The sequence below is a fragment of the Cryptomeria japonica genome, chromosome 5 (genome assembly GCF_030272615.1).
Source record: "Cryptomeria japonica chromosome 5, Sugi_1.0, whole genome shotgun sequence".
NCBI lineage: Eukaryota > Viridiplantae > Streptophyta > Pinopsida > Cupressales > Cupressaceae > Cryptomeria > Cryptomeria japonica.
Window position 1 is genome coordinate 160,552,949 of NC_081409.1, and position 20,099 is coordinate 160,573,047.

Consider the following 20,099-nt stretch of genomic DNA (forward strand, 5'->3'; position numbering starts at 1 on the left):
ATATACACAGCCCAGACCCCATAATAACATCATATGAATCTACAAGATTATGGCAAGGGAATCCTTGCTCAACTAAAAATTTATGCTTCTTTGGCTACTTGCAAATGCTTTTCTAAACACGTAACCTCAAGAAACAGAAAGGCTAAGCTTTGCCAGCCTTGCCTAGACAGTTCTGAAATTATTTTCGAATTTGAGCAGTTGTAAAGGCAAATTATTTTCGAATTTGAGCAGTTGTAAAGGCAAATTATTACACTGAAACCGTCAATAGCACGTTATTCATTGATTCGATGTCAGTTATCCATAACCTCACAATCCGGCTTTATTTCTTTGCAAGCCTTTTCTAAATTCAAGAATAATGTTGACAATGTCAATTTGTTCCCCAAAGAATCTTATTAAAAAAAATTATTTTATGTCTCATTAATAAACGATATCTCATTTTCAATTGAACCAGTTGACAATGGCATTTTGTTCCCCATAGAATTCGATATGACAGATTATTTTATAACATAAGAAATCAGCCTTCTCTATCCTATAATGATGTGCTCCTATAATTCCAAACTTTGAACGTGGTATTTGGAATCAATTGCAAATAATTGAAACAGAAATCAAATTTTGTTATTCTTGAATGAACATTTTCTTTTTATCGACTTCCCTATGAATGTGGACTTCATTGCCGATGACAACAGGAAATAGATGAATATGTTTAATGGTCACATGCATCTCTAACTATGCCACTTCTACACATCAATCAATTGCCCCACTGAAAATCAAGTGGCCTCTCATGGCTATAAGCATTCCCTAAATCATCCATTGTTCTGCAACCAAAAAATTGTAGAGTACATTTTTACTATATAGCATTGGTTTCAGAGAGTCTGCTTAGGGAAGCACAATGAAGAAAACTGTAGCAGTGCTACTTATTGTTATGGTTGAGGTGGCAACCAGCATGCGAGTGTTAATGGCATGGAATCCTGTTTGTCAACCTCCTCCAGCTCCAGCTGCAGCAAAATGCCCACTTGATGCTCTGAAGCTGGGGGCCTGTGTTGAAGTGCTTAGTGGCCTTGTGCACATAGGCATTGGAGACCCAATTGTAAACCAGTGTTGCCCTGTGATTGAAGGAGTTTTGGCATTGGAGGCAGCGCTGTGTTTGTGTACAGCAATAAGGGCTAAGCTTCTCAACCTCAATATACTTGTTCCAGTAGCACTGCAGCTTATTGCTTCTTGTGGAATGACTCCTCCTCCAGGCTTCAAATGCCCTGATCAGTAAGTTGCTTATTATAACTATGTACTTGGAATAAGCAGAAGTCAATGGCTGTTGCCTACATCTGCCATATAATGTTGACTTCATATAGCAGAGATCAGTCCTTGCTCTCTATCTTAATTGAAGTTATCTGGATAAATAATATGTACTTTCTTAGACTTAAATAGACATATTATTAAGCTGATAGGCTTTCCGTGGGGGCATTTATGCCCGGAAAATTGTCAGTGTTCTGGAGGTTTTTTTTTGTGGGAACGGTAAATTTGTTTTACGGGGAGCATTATTTTTCGGTGACAGCAAAGGTCCGTGCGAGTTGCGAGGCAGTTGCACGTCAAATCGGTTTTGTGGTGGCCATTTTTCGGTGACAAATAAATACTTTATTAATAAACTAATAAATATAGTATTATATCGGCTTGATTATTTTGAATTTATTTAATGCGTCAGTTTGATTTGACCTTTTATTTTAAGCAGAAGAATTTAAACAAGGGGCTATATAGTGTGACCACTAGCTTATTGTACTTTCGTCAAATATAGTATTATAGAGAGTTTATCAAATATATCAGGAAAGACTATAAAAATGAGATAAGATTCGATGACAAAAGTATTTTAACCTTTTTTAAATGTAAAATTTGTAAAGGGAAATATATACTTTATTAAATGCAATCTGTGAGGAGTTGTTTGAGGTGTGAGAACATTGAATGTCATTTATACACATTAATGGCTAGGTTTTACCGTCGTTTTTTGTTTCTAGCATTGAGTTTTGATATTCAATTGTTTGTTTGGTTTTGCTCAATCAGAAGAGGTAACGAAGGAAGCTCTGCAGATTTGGGTCGAAATAAATTGTTGTGTTTGCTTGAACCAGTTTTAGGTTGCTTCACCTGCTACTACTAATCAAGCAGAACGTGCGTTAGATGTGCAGGTAAGTGCTGCTTTCAGAAGACTTCTCATTTTGTGGAAAATGTGTTGTGGGGTTTTTAGTGATTTTTGAAAAATCGGATAGTTTTATAGTTGAAAAACTGTAAACATAAGATTGATATATGCTTGTAGTTTTCCAACTTTAATAATATATGATTGCAGTTCTGAAATATCGATCTTATGTTTATTGGATGTGTATTCCAATCGAAAAAAAAATGAAACCAGAATTGTTTATCCATGGAAGAAATTAGAGACGTAATTTTAATGGATTCAAGAGCTACTCATCGTCTACAGATGGATGTGCTCAGGGTACGCTTAACCATTAAAGCTCTTTGTTTCATAAAATCTTCATTTTAAAGATCTAAACATAAAAAACCATATTTATTGTGCGAAATAGACAAGGCTTTATGAAGCTCACAAGGAACCTAAACAACAAGGTCGATCAATGGTAGTGAGAGCAGCAGGTGTTTACCTTGCAAACCCTAATAAGCCATATGAAATTACCATTTATTAAAATAACACTTTCTTTCTCTTTCTTTTCCTGTTTTTTTTTTTTAATGTAGACATTGGAAAACCTAGAATTTAAAAGAAGAGTAGAAAGACATAAATACAGTTCTTAGTAGATTTTGTCCTTAGCTACACCAAAATAAGAGAAATAAGAAACACTGAAATGGACAAAAGACTTGCAGATGAAATCATTTTTTAAACACCTTCACGTTTGCTTCAACCTGTTTTAGGTTGCTTTGCCTACTGCTAATAATCAAATGACACTTGCATTAGATGTGTAGGTAGGTGCTACTTTAAAAAGAGCTCTCATTTGGTGGAAAATGTGTTGTGGGGTTTTTATCAATTTTGGGAAAATGGGATAGTTTTTACAGTTGAAAAACTGTAAACATATAATATCAATATATGTTTGCAATTTTGCAACTTTAACAATATATGTTTGCAGTTTTCCCGAGCACTGGAATATCAATCTTATGTTATCAGTTTTCCAACTTTAACGATATATGTTTTTGCACATTAGAAAACCCACTTAACTTTTTGCAACACTCTTGCATGCAGATTTTAATTTTAACTTACTCTTAGAACTTTGATGGCTATATTTCCATGAATTTCATTTTGTTTAAACTATTTAACTTTCTCTAAGATGACTATGGATGGATTGCGGGTCAGGGAACCTTGAGTGTTGGTAATAATAGAAGCCTTGGTTGATATTGTGCAAGGCATGGGTTTGCAATGATACTGTAACAAAGGTATGCTGCAACTCCATTGGTGATGATAACTATGGGCATCAATCTTTTTCTAGCATCTTGGGAGTAGTGGAATAGAGTATGGACAACCATCCAAAGCCTTCTAAAGATGGTTTGTCTTTTTTTGGTCAAATAATTTCTAGAAATTACATCTGCCAATTAAGAAAACATTATAAGGAACTTATTTCTTTGATAAACAAACCTACCTCTTCCTTGGTGCAATACAAATTAAGGATCCAACCATTCTACTGCACAGGTCTTTGGATTTCTATATAATTTGCATATCCACATCCTGTGTGTTTATCTCCAAACTTTTCTTACTCAACTTGGAGGCTGAAGGTGGAACGTTACTAGGTGGCTATACTCTCTGAATAGCAATTTTCTCATTAACCCTTTTTAGGCCTTCCACGCTATTATTCATAGCCTCTTTTCTTATTTCCTCCAATCCCCTGAGATTGTCCTTTAATTCCTCCATACGTTTTTTCATACAAACAATTCTTGACTCATGGTTGGTTTTCATAACCCTAACATCTTCCATTAATTTTTGAGTCATCCTCAAGAGCTTGTCAGTTTTATCTAGCATGGGGTTGTGTGTGCAGGTGTTGACTCTATCATTGATCCCTTTTTTAAGAGGGCAATTTCACTGTTCACCCAGTGAAAACACTTCTCCTAGTTAATAGTAGAATTAGCTAGGAGCACTTCAAAACCCATTTCTTCCTTTCTATATTCCCCTGGGTCCACATTAAGGGGGATATCCAGTTTGATTTCATCATCCCCTTTACCCTTTGTGTCCATCCCTTTCCTTATTTTCTTCTTTTTTGAACTTTGAAGGCCCAAGTCTTGGGGCTTTGAATGGGGGGTGATAGTCCTGAAAATCACCTAGCAAAAATCTTCATGCCTCAGCAAAAATACTAGTCTTTCTGGATAAATTTTGTTTTCTATCATGTGCTTCAGGCTAAGGTTTTAGGGTTTTGTGTACTTTTGTTTAAGTCTTGGTTAAAAACCCTAAACTTGTTTTAATCTCACGTTACCTTTTTCACTTAAGTCTGAGGATTCTAGTAACGTTGGCGGAACCTTTTTATGTCCTAGCCATTAATTTGTTTAGCAGTTCTTATATTTTCCTAAGTCTGCATTTTAGTTCTCCTAGGCGAGTTCCCTTTTAATATTTCATCGACTGCATAAAATTTTCTTAAGTCCAAGCTTAAGTATTTATGTTGATGTCTTTGTGATAACAGTTGGGTTACTAAAGTTTCCTATTATCTACACGCATGTTAATGGATGAAGATCTTTTAAATTTGGTCAAAACGATGCTCGGTCGTTAAATGGCTAGAGAAGGAAGGCATCGTGGCTAGTAGGATAATGCCCAAACAGATCCGACGACTCTCACTACCCCACAGATGGACATTCTCAAAGGTTAATGATCATGACATCATGAGATGATGCCATGTATCTAGGGCGGGCTGAGATAAGCCGAATGGTGGGGGTCATTGATAGCAATGAAGACGATGATGAGTTGGAGATGTCACGCCATGCTTTTGATGGGTCTGCTTGGTACATGTGATGGTCAATATCAGATTGACTAGTATTGATTGTGTGATATACTAGTGTAGATAAAATCAATGGTCCAATTTCAAACCTATTTCAAATACGAATTCGAGTTGTTTTTCCACTCGCACAAGCAGTAATGGTGAACAAGATGGTGACACTTGGTTCCAGAATGATAGTAAAAGCCTTTTCAAAATTATTCTCAACTCACAAAGTAATTTAATAGTGATCAGAAGGTAGTTCTAGAGTAGAAGAAGATTTAAACGAGTTCTCACAGTGTGAAATTAAGGTTCATCTAGTGCATTCAAAGCCAAAAGTTGCTAAAATACCTATTCTATGTTTTCAAAACTGTTGAAAGTACAAATTGTGTGAACTGTGGTGGAAGGATTGTGAATTTCCATAGGGTTTAAAATTTAAGCATAAAGGGGGTGAGAATTTTCACTTTTCTGTGTTGAAAATTACCAGTCTTGTGTTAAGCCCTAGTTTCTCTTTTCCTTCTGTCAGTAGTTGTTCAAAAGGTCCTAGTCAAGTAGGATGACTCCCTCATGAAACCACTCAAGACAGACAGAGTATTTGAAGAGGAATATGTTTGATGATTTTCTTGACCAATTGAGACCCTTGACAAATGATAAATATCAGGGGTTGAGACTTGTGCAAGGAAAAACCGTAGGAGAAGGGCTAGTTGATAAGGCATATACAATTTCAAATGCTAGGGTACCCATGACTGAGGTGGAAATATTTAAATTATGGTATGGATAGAGGAATTTGCAATCCCAATTTTCAAGTGCTTGGCAATATGATTTGGGCAAGTTAGTGGTGCCCAATGTATTCATGGATGTCGACCTCCTTAAGGCAGTCGCAGACAGATTTGACTTCGTTTCAAGAGTAATATGGGGAAATGAAGGAGAAGTTTTGTTGACAATCAGAAGGGAGGAATTCCAGTTTTTTTTTAATTATATGAACCTTCTTCCACCATGGTTCAGGTGGATTTGAATGAATTAAAAACATAATACTACAGAATGAAGGGTTAAATAAGAGCTAATCTCCTTCCAGCCCATTTGGCAAAAGCAGGAGGCACAACATACCATATTAGTCCAAGTTCAGTGGAGCCTATCCCTATTGGTGCTTTCGCCAAGTATTTGCAGGCCACTTTCTTTTCTCTATTCTAGATTTTAGGTTTCCACCCTATTACAGTCATGCCACCAGATTTCATGTATATGGCTATATAGATTCAACATCCTGATTTTACAGTGGATTTGGACTTTGCCTTGTATCTTGAAGAAAACATTCATGAGGGGTTGCTAGATACTAAGAATGATGTATTTAGTACCCATTTCTATTTGTATTCATTGTTAATGCACATGTTATTGTATAGAAATGCAGATTATTTTGAAGGTACCATGAATCTTAAAAGAACAGTTGATAATATTGAGATATCGGTGTAGCTATGGAGTATGGACATGTCTTGGGACAGGCAAGAAGCTAGTTTTGTGAGATTTGATAATGGTTTTTCTTCTAGATTAAGCCAAAGGTTAATAATGAATCCACCAAGGATTCTTACACAACTACATGATTTTGTAAGACCAAAGGAAGGGCTGTCACTTATGAGAATTGAGAACAATTGAGGGGAGATTATCTCCTATCTTGTTAGTACAATTATCAAATTTTGTGGTTTCCCTAGTCAACCGCATGTACTACCTTTTAATGTTCCTTTGAGGTTAGGTTTTGCTAAAGTAATATGGCAAATAGGTTGTATACATGACAAGGAGCTGAAGGGTAGGGGCAAGGGGACTATTTTCCCTGATTGTACTATCATCCCATACTTTGCAATTATGAAAGGGGGACATGTGCATTTTGATAAAATCTTTGTACCATATCACTTGGGGGTTAGCACAGTCAGACACAGTGACCCAGAGGCATTCTACAATATTTTCAAGCAAACAATAAAAGGAGGCCAATTGCCTCATGGGAACAATTTCCCTGAAGATATAATTAGAAATGAATTTGATTTCATGACTCAAGATCGGAGGAAGGAAAAATAGATTACTTTTAGGAAGCTATGAACTATTGTACAAAAAATGAATCCCAATTATGATCAATTTACAAAATTCACTCCATTCTTTGCCAAAGTTGATTTTATCATGAACAAATTTGATGAAGCAATTATTGCACTAAAAGAGAATAGAATCAAACTTGAGGAGGTTCACGATCGACAAGTAGAGAGGAAAAATATACAACAACCTACACCCATCACAACAACAGATGCAACCATGATTCATCAGATGAGGATGAAATAGCCTAGTTCACCTCCTCCTCCATGTCATAGAACAAATGGGGTAGAAGAAAGTAGACCTAGCTAAGTGCCTCCTTCAACAAGTGGTGTTGTAATAAAGAGGGTATGAGAAGAAACAAGTAGTGAAGATGATAGTGGTAGTGACAGGGACAATAGAAAGTTGGTGAGAAGGAAAGGAAAGAAAATAATAAAAGAAGAACCAACCCCAAAGGTACAAGTAAGACCTTTTAAAGGAGTCAAGATCATTGATCTTGAGGATTCAGATAAAAGTCCCTCACCACCACATGTGCCTCTTTCACCCCTAAGACAAGTTGAAGAACAAGGAGAAGAGAAACACCTGGAAGAACAAGAGGAGGAGGAAACTATTCAAATTACAAATGCAGAGATTCAGATTGGTATTCCTCTAGTGCTACCCACTTTGGAATTGGACCCCATTCCTCTGGATATTTAGGGAAGAGCTTTTAGAGATCGCAGGAATGAGGCATGTGATGGATTTATCGAGGATGAAGCTTTTTTAAAAAGCCCTTCCTTCCTTCAATTGGTATGGAAGATGAATATAGATGAATATAAGAGGAGAAGCACTGAGAGGATGGCCCAAAGGCCAGACAAATCTGACTAGGAGAACCAGGAAGAGGTGAAGAGTGAAATGATGGAGGAATTCAAAGGAATCACTGCAGGTGAAGGTAGGATGATTGTAAATTAGGTCGATGTTTTAATTCTGCCAGAGTGGGGCATAGCTGATGTAGTGTCTTTTGATGCAATCAGAAAATAAAAAGACCAACAATTTAGTTCAGAAGAAAAAGCAAGGTTGGCACTAAAGGGATTAGAATCTGTAGATGACTATGCAACCTTAGAAATATGGGCACTAGAATAGGGTCCTAGGAGGCTTGAAACTTGAAAGGAAGCCTCATTATAAAGAGAGCCTCTGATACATCAAATGTTGAGGCCTCAAAATTAGTTGTTGATGTGGCCAAATTGGCCCATGAAATTTCAAAGAGGGGGGCTATGGAAAAGCAGGAACTAATGAAGAAATTTGAGAATCTTTTCAATGATTACATTGTAGCTCAACAGAGGTGTGTGGAACTGCAGACTAAAGTTTAGTTCCTTGAGCAGAAATAGATAGGAGCATCCTCTTCAATTCTTTCAATTGCATCAGTTCCATCAACATCTAGGTTTCCACCAGTCTCACATATAGATGCATCAATTCAATTTGATAGTGAGATTGACACTCCCATCACACCACTAGTGCCATATGTTGATGAAGAGCTTGAGCCCACTAGATCTACTAATCCAACAAGAGCTCAAATTTTGGAGAGAGTCAATGAGTTAGAAAATAAGTTAAAGGAGTCAGAGGATCAGGCTGCCACAAAACAAAGAGAGATAGTTAGCTCTGTGCTAACTCATTTGAATGAGAAGGTGGATAGTAGACTAAATAGCATTCATTCTTTATATTCTTTATTGTTTAATGCTATTCAAAGTTTTGACAAAGATAAGGAAGTGGCAATCCCTCTATTTACAAAGTGGTTACAAAGGGGGAATGAGCTTAGAATAATGTCAATGGCTTCCAAGTACCATGCTGAGAGGCCACCTATGCTTTAGCCAACTTATTTGTTGGTAAAATCAATGCAAGAAGCCCAGGTGCTGCCAAACAATATAGAAAGAAAGATAAGAGAGTTGATGCAAAATTTTAGTGAGTTGAATGAAATTCTTTTGCCGGGTATTGAGGATGAAAGTGGGGCAATTAAGCCTTTAAAACACTAGAAATCTGCGGTAGAAAGAGTCATCAACACTCAGATGGACTTGATTTGTGATGAATTAGATACTGCCATGTTCAAAGACAACATGGACAAGATAATATGCACAAGAAACTTTTTTGAATCCTTTGAAAGGGAGGCAAATCAAATGGCAGTTAAGTATACTCCATACAAAGAAAAAGCTGACGAGGTTATGAATTTCAAATGGCCACCAAATCAAGAATATGCCAAATGGAGTAATACTTACTTAAAGGATGAATGAGGAAATCAAATAGTTAGTTAGCTAGCTATGTGATGTAACAGTCTGGCAGGCAGTTTTGATTCTTTGTAGCAGTCACTTTTTGGACGTGAGCAACATGAAGGTGGGTCCATCTCAGATCTTCATCGACAAAAACAAAAAGGGATAAGGTGCATGAAGTGCTATGATTGAATCAGTTGCAGATATTTGGTCTTGGCTGTGACATTACTTAAGGGGATTATTTTGTACCTGAATTATGGGTAACCGGTCATTTTTTAATGATAGGTGTCTCCTCTGGCTGATAGCTTGTTTTCTCCCTTATTTTCTATAAAAGGGAATTGAAGGCCAAGAGACAAGGTTCTAAAATTGATTTATGTACTAAGTCTTTCTAAGTCAGAGTCATAAGTCCCATGTAACAGGTTTCAGTTGGAATGAGCAAAGTATAAAGTCTTTTTTGCAGAGAAAAATATAATGAGTTTGGTGTCATATTTTATGCAAGTTTTGAAGGACTAAATTGTATACTATTTTATGATAGATATAGCATTTGAATTAATGAAATATAATTCAAGTTTATCTCTCTCTAATGTAAGATTCTACTATCTTTTGAATGAAAGTGAATCAAGGGTTTCCTTCTTTCATTACATTGTTATGATGCATGTAGTGTTTGTTTATGCTTTGATCCAAGGGATCAATTAAATGCTTGAACGAAATTGTAGAGTGGTGCGGTTTGTGTAGGGATTTTGATAAGTAGTTTGGGATTGGGTTGTAGTTGAGATATACTATAAGGAAATATATTCTTAGATCATTATGCTTTTTGATAAATTCTGCTGTAATTCATCTTATATTTCATGAATTTGACTTCCCAATGGAATAAGGCATTGGTCACAGTTTGTCTGAAGTCTTTATAGTCAGTTTGTACTCATTTTTTTTGTATTTGTTACCTAATTGTTGAATATCATAACATATTCTACTTCATGTATTTTATTTCACATTTATCCATCTCATGCTCCGATTTGGTTGAGGATCACTAAAGGATTTGCCATCCTTGAGCATTCTCCTTGTTGTTGAGCCTGCATATTAGATTATCTGTTTTGTTTTATTTGAATTTGTGAGTACGACATAGAGATCATAACATTCATTAAGGGATCACCCTCCCAAGTTTTGCAAAGCCCAAAGTGTAGATGGATTTACATATCCTTGTCATAGTTGGTCCAAGTTCTAAAAGATATTCAAAGACTCAACTTGGTTTCTGTCTGCTCCAGTGTAAACCCCACCTTTCTTATTTGGGGAACCAACAAGGGGTTTTCAAATTTTTAGCTACATGTCTATAAATGAGTTTTCTTTTCCTGCTATTATTAGTGTCAAGAGTAGATTTCTATGGGGGACCCTCATCCTTCGACGATCGATAATCTAAGCCATCAGACACATGGAGGTCATTCCAATCCATGGCCACTTCACCCACATCCTTCTCATCAAACTTGGTATTGGATACCTCATTCACATCATGGCTATCCAAGGATTTAGGATTATTCCCAACAAGGGAAGGCTTAACCTCATGCGCTTTGGCGTATTCCATAATAAGTAGGATTAAACCCTCATGCAAAATAGGATTCTCATTGTTTTTGCCATGATTTAAAAGACTATGCTCAAGTGAAGAAAGCAAATAAAAAAGTAGATAAATTTTCCTATCATGCCTAAAATGATTTAATTCCACATTTGTATGTTATTGTAACTTCTTTGTAATATTAGATTCCTTAAATATTAAAATTAACATTGTTTGCAATATTAATGTTAATAACTTTTAACACATCTATCTAATACATTCAAATGAATAAACTTTCATGCAGGAAAAACATTATAATGAATAAAGTAAAAATGACTTACCTCGTTTTTCACTTGCAGTATTAATATTAAATTTGTTTGAAACTTTCACTTGCAATATTAATATTAATGACTTTTAATATTAAATTTTTTAACACATCTATCTAATACATTAAAATTTTATATTAAATTTGTTTGAAACTTTCATGCAATTTTTTTTTTTATAAAACTTTCACGCAAGAAAAATACTGAATCAAAATAAAGTAAAAATTACTTACCTTGTTTTACACTTGCAATATTCATTTACACTTTGTTTGTGTTTATTCACACTATTCCACCCGTTGCCTTTAATAATTTATTTTCAAATAACTAATTCATTTATATTTTTTTCCTTCTATTTATATTAATTTGAAATGTTAAGTCCATTAAAAAATATATCATATTTTATTAAAATATTTAGTTGTAACATTTTTTTTAACATGGTCACATGCTCAACCATGTGTTGTCATTGTAGGATAAATTAATACTTTACATGTCATGTTGTGAAAGCTACTAGCCTAGATATCTTAATACAACTATCTAAAATATGTCGAGAGATATCAGTCTCGAGGCACCTATCTATTCTCAACAACAATTTAAAATAGGCACCTTGAGACTGATATCTCTCAGTGTATTTTAGATAGGTGTATTAAGATATCTGGGCTAGTATTATTCCATTATCTATGTCTCTATTTCTCTTTTTTAACCCTTCAGGTAGTCAGATGTATTATGTTTACGAGAGTTAAACCCTTGATAGTGGATTTCACTTTGCAATGAGAGAATTCTTAGTAGAGACTTGTTAAATTTGGTTGCCAATTAGGAAGCATATTCTTTTTAAATAGAATGCATTTCTACATTTTATTTATTTTCAGAAGAATTGAATTTTTTTTAAAAAATTTATGGCAAATTTATTTTTAAGTTTGTACATTTTATTTAGCTAATCTATGTTGTAATCCACTCATAGTGGATTCCATTACACAAAAGTAGAAGAAGAAATCGATCATTTGATGAAGAAAATCATAGCATGAGGAATGGTAGGAGTAAGTTTCACTTATTAATTCAAAAAATAGTTATAATAAATGATAATAAAAAGTTGTGCAAGGTGGAGCCGTAAAAAAAGTAAAACTAAAATTTAGCCGACAGTGTGAGGAATTGAATTCTAGTGGGCTATGCTCACATACATAGCCTATCGACTAATAATACTTTCTTACTCTATCATTGGAATACATAAAAGTTTGACATACAACAACTTTAAATGTGGACAAGTTAGTAGTAAAACTATCTCTAATATCACTATAATGTCTCATGCTAGATTTAGGAAAATTAAATTTAACAAATTTGAAATATCAAATGGTAAGCATGCAAACCCCAAAATGCATAACAATGTTTACTTGCATCTATAACATTATGAATTGTAGATAATTTCAATATTCACATAAAAATATTATCCACCCTAAATAAGCTTTAGATTTTCATACTTTAATTCTACAACAACATATATATGTGTGTGTGTTTGTGTGTGTAGATATATATAGATATATACCAATATATATATATATATATATATATATATATATACACACACACACACACACACACACACACACACACACACATATCCACACACATACATATATACATACATATGTGTGTGTGCGTGTGTGTATCTACACATACACACACATATATGTACATACATATATATATATATATATATATATATGTATATGTATATATATATATATATATATATATATATGTATATATATATATATATACATATACATATATGTATATATATATATGTATGTATGTATGTATGTATGTATGTATGTATGTATGTATATATATATGTGTGTGTGTGTGTGTGTGTGTGTGTGTGTGGTAGAATTAAATTATGAAAAATCTAATATATATATATATATATATATATTAGATTTTTCATAATTTAATTCTACCACACACACACACACACACGCACACACACATATATATATATATATATATATTTATTTTGTACATATATATTCAATCAATATATACAGTCTCAATTTTTTATTTATTATAAGATAAACTCATGAAAATGCACCAGCCAAATTTTAAATTATATTACAAGAAGTTTTTAACATAGTGGCACAAATTCTACAAAAGGTATGAAATTTTAAACAAGAGACACATTTGCGTCAACCATAATATTTTTTATAAAAGTTGGAACTTCTATAAATTATAGTAATACTATTAAAATCTTGACTTCATTAAATAACAATATGGAACACTTTAAATAATAATTGTATTAATAATATAGTAAATCTTTTGACAAATAGTTTTGAGGAAAGTTTAACATTGAAACATCTATATTTAAATGTTAAAACATAAAATGCTCTTCCTTAGTAAGTAAAGAAAAAATGTGTTTCATCTAGTTCCTTCAATTAGTATAACATATTTCATAGTTAAACAATATTGTAACAACAATGATTTTTGCATGTAACTAAAACTACATATGTATAATAAATATTTTAGAAAAAAAGAATATGTCAAATTTAGATTTAAAGTTCCATGTAGAATATTTTAAAATGATTAATTATAACTAATTAATATATATATATATTATAATAATAGTTATATAATTGTGGCCTATTAATGGGCCTTCATGGGCTAATCCATCATTGGAGACAAATGACATTGTGGAATGGTCAATACCAGAGTCTAGTTGGGTTAAAGCCAACTTTGATGGTACTTCAAAAGATACTCTACGCCCATCAAGGGTGGGTGCATACTTAGGGATGAACATGGAAACATTTTGGTGGTTAGTGCTAATTTTTTTTTGCAAGGGATAAACAGTGAAGCTGAAGTTAAGGAAATGCTTCTCGACAATATTTTTGCAATCAATCTATCAATTTTCAAGCTACTTTTAGAAGGCGATTCATAGATTATTGTTGATGCCACCATGAAAGGATACACTCAAAATTGTAAAATACATAAATACATTAAATTAATTAGGAATAAATTGAATTTATTTGATGATTTTAAAATCTCTCATATAAGGAGAGACAATAATAGGGTGGTAGACGCTTTCTCAAACTAGGGTTGTGCATTGAATGAAGGTAATGATGATATTTTATGAAATGATTTTTGAGGACTATGGATTGAGGTGGAAAGGGATTATATGCAGGTTGGAAGTGGTGCAAGTTAAATTATATTGATTATATCTTTGTATCGAGAGAGGTCCAAGTGTCCGAACAAATTTAAATGTATGATCGTCAAACATGACAAAAAAAATTTATCGAATGTTGTGTGAGCTCTGGTGAAAGATGACATAGATAGAGGCAAATTTCTCACTTCATATAGAGAAACAATAATTGGCTTTTTTAGGTAAAATATTAGATGTTCACTTGAGGAAGATATTTATTTTTTCTAACCCCATGTTCTCTCAACTAGTCAAATGGATGTTGGGAAATGATTACATGGATTCAAGCTTCTATGACCACACAAATGTGGATAGTATTAATGTATATGGTTTGGTGTTGTGAGTTTGGTAGTAAAGATGAAACTAAATGGATAATGATGGCCATAGTCTACTAAAAATATTGTAAGGGCATGGAGGATTTTCTTGGGCTTGTGGTTGCCAAGAATTTTTTTTTGGCATTTGAAGGAGAATGGATGCATATTGCAGAGTACAATCTTCCTATGCGGTCATTTGTTTTGTGAAAGGATGAGATTTCAATTGAAGAGAGGTGAGCCAAGAAAAAATTTGGATGGTTGTTTGTGAAATAATACATTGAAGATTGGGAGAGAGAGAACACAGAGCCTGTAATGATGGGTCAAACACCTATTAGGGAGAAAATCAAGTTTGTTGTTGACTAGGATGAACAAGAAAGGAAGAACAAATAAAAAGATTGAATTTACAGTCTTTTAGTTTCTTATAATAGATTAATTACATGAATAGTAATTGACCACAACCAAGAATAGTTTTAATTAAGTTTTGTAGTATGTAATGGTTGGCTTAGCTGGTGGGTAGATAAGAAATGATGGAGAGCGGCTAAGATGGTAGGGTAATTTTAGGGTTTAAATAATACAGTGTACTTATCTCAAACTTGGATATGTTATTGTATATTTATACTCTAATTATTAATATAAAATAATACTCTAGTAAATTAAAAATATATATATTTATAAGAGCTGTATAATTAGTATTGTTTTTTATTAAGGATCAAACAAATTTTTAGGGGACTTGAAACCCCTTACAACATGTTTTAGAGGGACCTAAAACCCTTTGGACTTAGCGGGAAGTCAGAACCCCAAAGAAAGATACTACAAATTGATAATACAAAGACTGACTACAGCTAAACATCAACCAAACACTAGCAAAATGGCATTAGGGAACTGACTGAAACACCCACAAGGCTAAAGCCATGAAACAAAGGCTAATGAGCCAAACATAAATACAGAAATATAATAGGTTCCCTTAGCATGAACATGGGTTTCAACATGGTTCCCATAACCACCACCTTTAGAGACATAAAAATGAAGCAAACAGACCAATCCAAAATATTGGGTTTTTAAAAAGGTTCCCAGAACCTTCACCTGGGGCAGAAACGCAAACTCATCAACCACTAAAAACTCAAACTACCCCCAGATCTCCACTTCCATAGGAGAAAAATGAAAGAGTGAAAGAGAAAATATGTCAATAGGAAGCTTGTACACCCTAAATGAGAAATAAAGGTCCCCATCAAAGAACAACCACCTTCACCCACCACACTAAGATCCACCTCAATAGGAAACTCATCCACCTCAATAGGATCAGTAAGAAGGGAAGAGGAACAAGAAGAAAACAAAACCTCGGTCACCCCCACACAAGGGTTCCCCACCTCAAAAGGAGAAAATATAACCTCAATAGGAGTAGTAAAGAGGGGGACTAGAGAAGAACCATCAAGAGCTTGCAAAAGATAACAAAGTTTAGGAAACTAAAGAGCTCTAGCCAGGTGCACAAAAACATAGTTTGCATTGAACCAAGGAAAGCCCTTGAAAGCGACTAGGAGGCCACACCCAAAAAGGCTCCATAAAGATTGAACCCCAATGGCCCCATCAATGATTACATAACATAAACTCTCTTAAGATTGACAATGAAGGGAAGAGAGGAGAACATAGAAGCCACCAAAAGAGATGAGTAGAGACATACCAGTAGCACCAATGATATCTAGTAAAAAAGGGGCCAACCCAGGAATAAAAGAGGTCCCAAACCAAGCCATGAAAGAGCGGAATAGAGCCTCAAGATCCTTAGAATAATGGAAACCCACAACTAAAGAGACTCAACAGAGAGTGGTCTTGTAGACACCACCCTGATGTGAAACACCATCAATCTCAACACCAACACCATCTGTCTCTGCACCAACAATGACCAAAGCCTCTACAAAATCATAGCCTCCAAAAGATCTACCATATTCCACCATGAGTAGTGATCCCAGCCAGTCTGTGGCACATAGAACTGGGTCACATAGAACCCCATCTGGATCGTCATCTTCCTCTTCACCTACGACACCTTCCCCACCCAAAACCCTACCTTTCCCCTTCTCGCTCCTCGTCATTCAAAATCTTTTTTATATAATTATTATTGTTAAAATTAGTTAAATATAATAATAATTATGATAATTAGTATCATGTATAATTATACATGTAATAGTTAACCTATATAATAATAATAGACATATATAATAATAACTTATTATAATATTAATTATTATAAATATCTTTTTGTTGGAAAGAGACACTATATTCGGTGATGTTTGATGCATGGAGATTAATTAGGGGTTTTCATTGATGTCAACTCGGTCTAGTAATCCTATCCAGTGCCTATAGATTTGATGTACTGGAAGTCATATTGATTAAGGCATGATTCCGTCAGAATGTGAGCACTATATTGCAAATTCATTGAGCATAATTCATTCCAAATTGTTTAGTTCTGGTCACGGTGATTGGTTGGTTGTGGCAGCTTACTTCATATTTTCAACCTCCGGTGTCGACTTTAGAGCATGATTCAAAGTTCGGTATCTAGTGATTCCAGAAGAGCAGAGCTATTATGTGGATAAGTTGGTTATCGTGTGTTGTAGATTCATAGGGATGATTTTGATGGTTGGTGTTGTGTTCGAGGAAATTGTACCTTTGTGTGTGAATCTTTTTATCATTTTTTTGGGTTCAGCATATGGATTTGTGGTTGAATTGAGCCGAAATGATACTACACGTTTCATATTTTGCAGTTTTGTGAAGCTGATTTAGTAGAGATCTATTTTGGTGGTGCGGATATATAAGGTTGACTTGAATGATCATTTTAATATAGTTGTGATGTGTGAGTTTATTTTGGAAGTGATTGAGTGTAGTTTCACGTGCACATCTTGATTTTTGGTGATCTGGTATTTGGCAGTAGAGCAAAACAAAGAAGATTTTTCCCTTTCCATGTTTCCACATAAAAATTCTGGTGTTATGGTTGTGTGGTTGTTTGCTTTGAGTTTTTGCATTATACTTTCTTTCTTATGCATCTGGTGGTTTAAGAACTAGTTTAATAAGTTTGTAAATTGTAGAACACTGATTCACCCCCCTCTCAGTGTTCACTGATTCCAACACTTTTAATATTCATAGTAATTATTCTATTATTTATTATTAATGTCTTGTTGGTAAACAAATTATTCATCATGAAAATAGTGTGATTTTCCCAATGAAAAAAGTCACAAAATCTTTACAATAGTTGGATAAACTGCTAACAAACTACAATATTCCTCTGTGTTTGAGAGGGTAGCTCCCATGTATGATGGAGGTTTTTGGGATTTCCAATCTACTTTTACTCAAAAAGGATTTAAAATGTTTTAAAAGATTAAAGGAAACTCTTAACAACAAATGTAAAAGTGTTATTGATGTTCCACGAATAGGTTATGACTTTATTCAAGTCACCATTAAAGATCAAAGACTATGCATAAGACACTTCATGATAGAATATGATTTATCTATCTAACACATGCACTTCAAAGATAACAAAAAAGGATATGCTATAGTGAAACTTATTCAAACTTGACCATTGCCATTCATAAAATTGAGATTAAAGATCACAAATATTTCATCAACATTATCATATGACAAGTTAACAATAGTGAACAATTAACACCATGAAACACCTCCAAAAATATTTTGCATTCATTTTGCAAAGTTGCACAACTCAAAAATTCTTGTTCTCCCAATAACTCATAAAAGCCAAAAGTCCTTTACAATTCCTTGAAATTTCAATATATAGATTTTCAAAATAACCACTTTGCATTTGTAACTACCTTTCATTTTTAGGTTAATAACTAACTTGTTTTTGCATAAATAGAATCAAGTTATTAAGCTTTTAACTTTTGCACCAAAAAAATAAAGTTATTAACTATTATATTTTCATGCAAAAAGAGTCAACTACTTAAATTTGACCAAAATGTGACAAAAGATCACAATTACAAAAAATAAAGCCAAAAGGCATAACACATGACATTTTCAAGATAATTACAATATGAAAATCATAAAATGAGAAAATCCAAAATTATGCGTTGATGTTGTTTTCAGCATCTCTTAAAGAAGCTTCCAGATTTATAGTTTCCTCTTGTCAAACTAAAGACTTAGCTTTGTAAGCTCTGTATGACTTAAGGGTTTGCATCATAGATTTGTACCTAGGAATAACCACATTATTAGTTGCTGCCTGCAGGAAACTATAGTGGAGGCATGGCTTTTTAAACATTGATTAATCTTTCTTTCTACAGCCAATCAAATTGCAAGAAATTTATACATAGGTTTATTTTCTGCTAATTTTTTTATAGAAGGTATTTTGGCGGCTCTGATTCACAATGCAAATGGTTGGCAACTGCTTTCTCATATATCAAGAAGAGAGACCACACTCCTTCCTAGGACAGGGCTTGCAAAATAGATCTTGGGATGCTCGGGCCTGCATAACTTTTGAATCTCCAAAACTTCTGGAGATTACTGTAGGTGCAGTGAGAGTTAATAATTACAACAGACACTTGGTTATTGAGGCTTAATTTCTTTTGTATGCTTTACCAGGGAGCACGTATTTTCCCGAAGTGAGCTATAACTTTGTTAGGGTATATTTGACACAATTTTTTTTTAGTACAAATACAGTTGGCAAATGATTTGATGTTTTTCAATTTTTTTTTAGTGAAATTGTTTGGAGAGAATTGTCATTGCCCGTTTGTGCAGAGGTTTTAGACTAGCTTTGAGAAGCAGAGCATCGATTCTTCATTGTGATGATTTTTCTATGAGTGTGCACAATGTGTATCCCCATTCTCAGCTGGTACCCATTTCAATTCATTTCAATTTACTGTTATAGTGTTGGAGATAGGTTGGAATAATGCTATGCTCTAAAAAGAAATATTTGGAGTAGTTAAATTTGAGCTTTCATATAGAGGAAATTATTATGATTGTTTAGATGTCAACACTTCAACATTCAGGTCAATTTGAATTGGATTGTTATTCCATTTTAATGGCCTTTCAATTAACAATCTTGGGGACGTTTCTACGCCATGCACTACACACCTTTTTTTTACCATTTTGTTTATATCCATTCTAAACTTCTGCATTCCAAAACTGTGCCTATTTTTGTTTTGAAGTGTATTTTGGGCAAGTCATAATGAGGAGATGACGGCAACTAAAATAATAACAAGGTGTGATAGATAGCTCCTTCAAACTTATTATTAAGTTTGAACTCTGAAAAATTAGTTTGTTCATTTTAATTTTTCATCACATTATTTTCCTTGTTCCAGCAAAGCAATGTCTCTTACTCATGTAGTGATTTTATTGGCGGCTTCAACGGAATTTTATGTTTTAAGGGAATCTCATTTTTGAAATAGGCCTACTTATTAGGGTTTTATTTATGAACTGTGACATATGTCCTTAGATATTTTTTATTTTTGGGGGATTTTATCATTAGTGACTGCTCTAGTTGAAATCCAGAGAT

At 33.9% G+C, this 20,099-nt stretch overlaps 1 protein-coding gene across 1 annotated transcript; it reads left to right on the plus strand.

The window, feature by feature from the left end:
• The first annotated feature begins 835 nt into the window (after positions 1-835).
• LOC131072665 (36.4 kDa proline-rich protein-like) lies at positions 836-1,346 on the plus strand. The gene has a single exon (XM_058008897.2). It carries the CDS (start codon positions 890-892, stop codon positions 1,262-1,264), a length of 375 nt encoding a protein of 124 aa, XP_057864880.2. The 5' UTR covers positions 836-889; the 3' UTR covers positions 1,265-1,346.
• Positions 1,347-20,099: the final 18,753 nt, after the last annotated feature.

Coding starts and splice junctions, on each gene's coding strand:
- LOC131072665 (XM_058008897.2), top strand. CDS start 890: ATGAAGAAAACTGTAGCAGTGCTACTTATTGTTATGGTTGAGGTGGCA.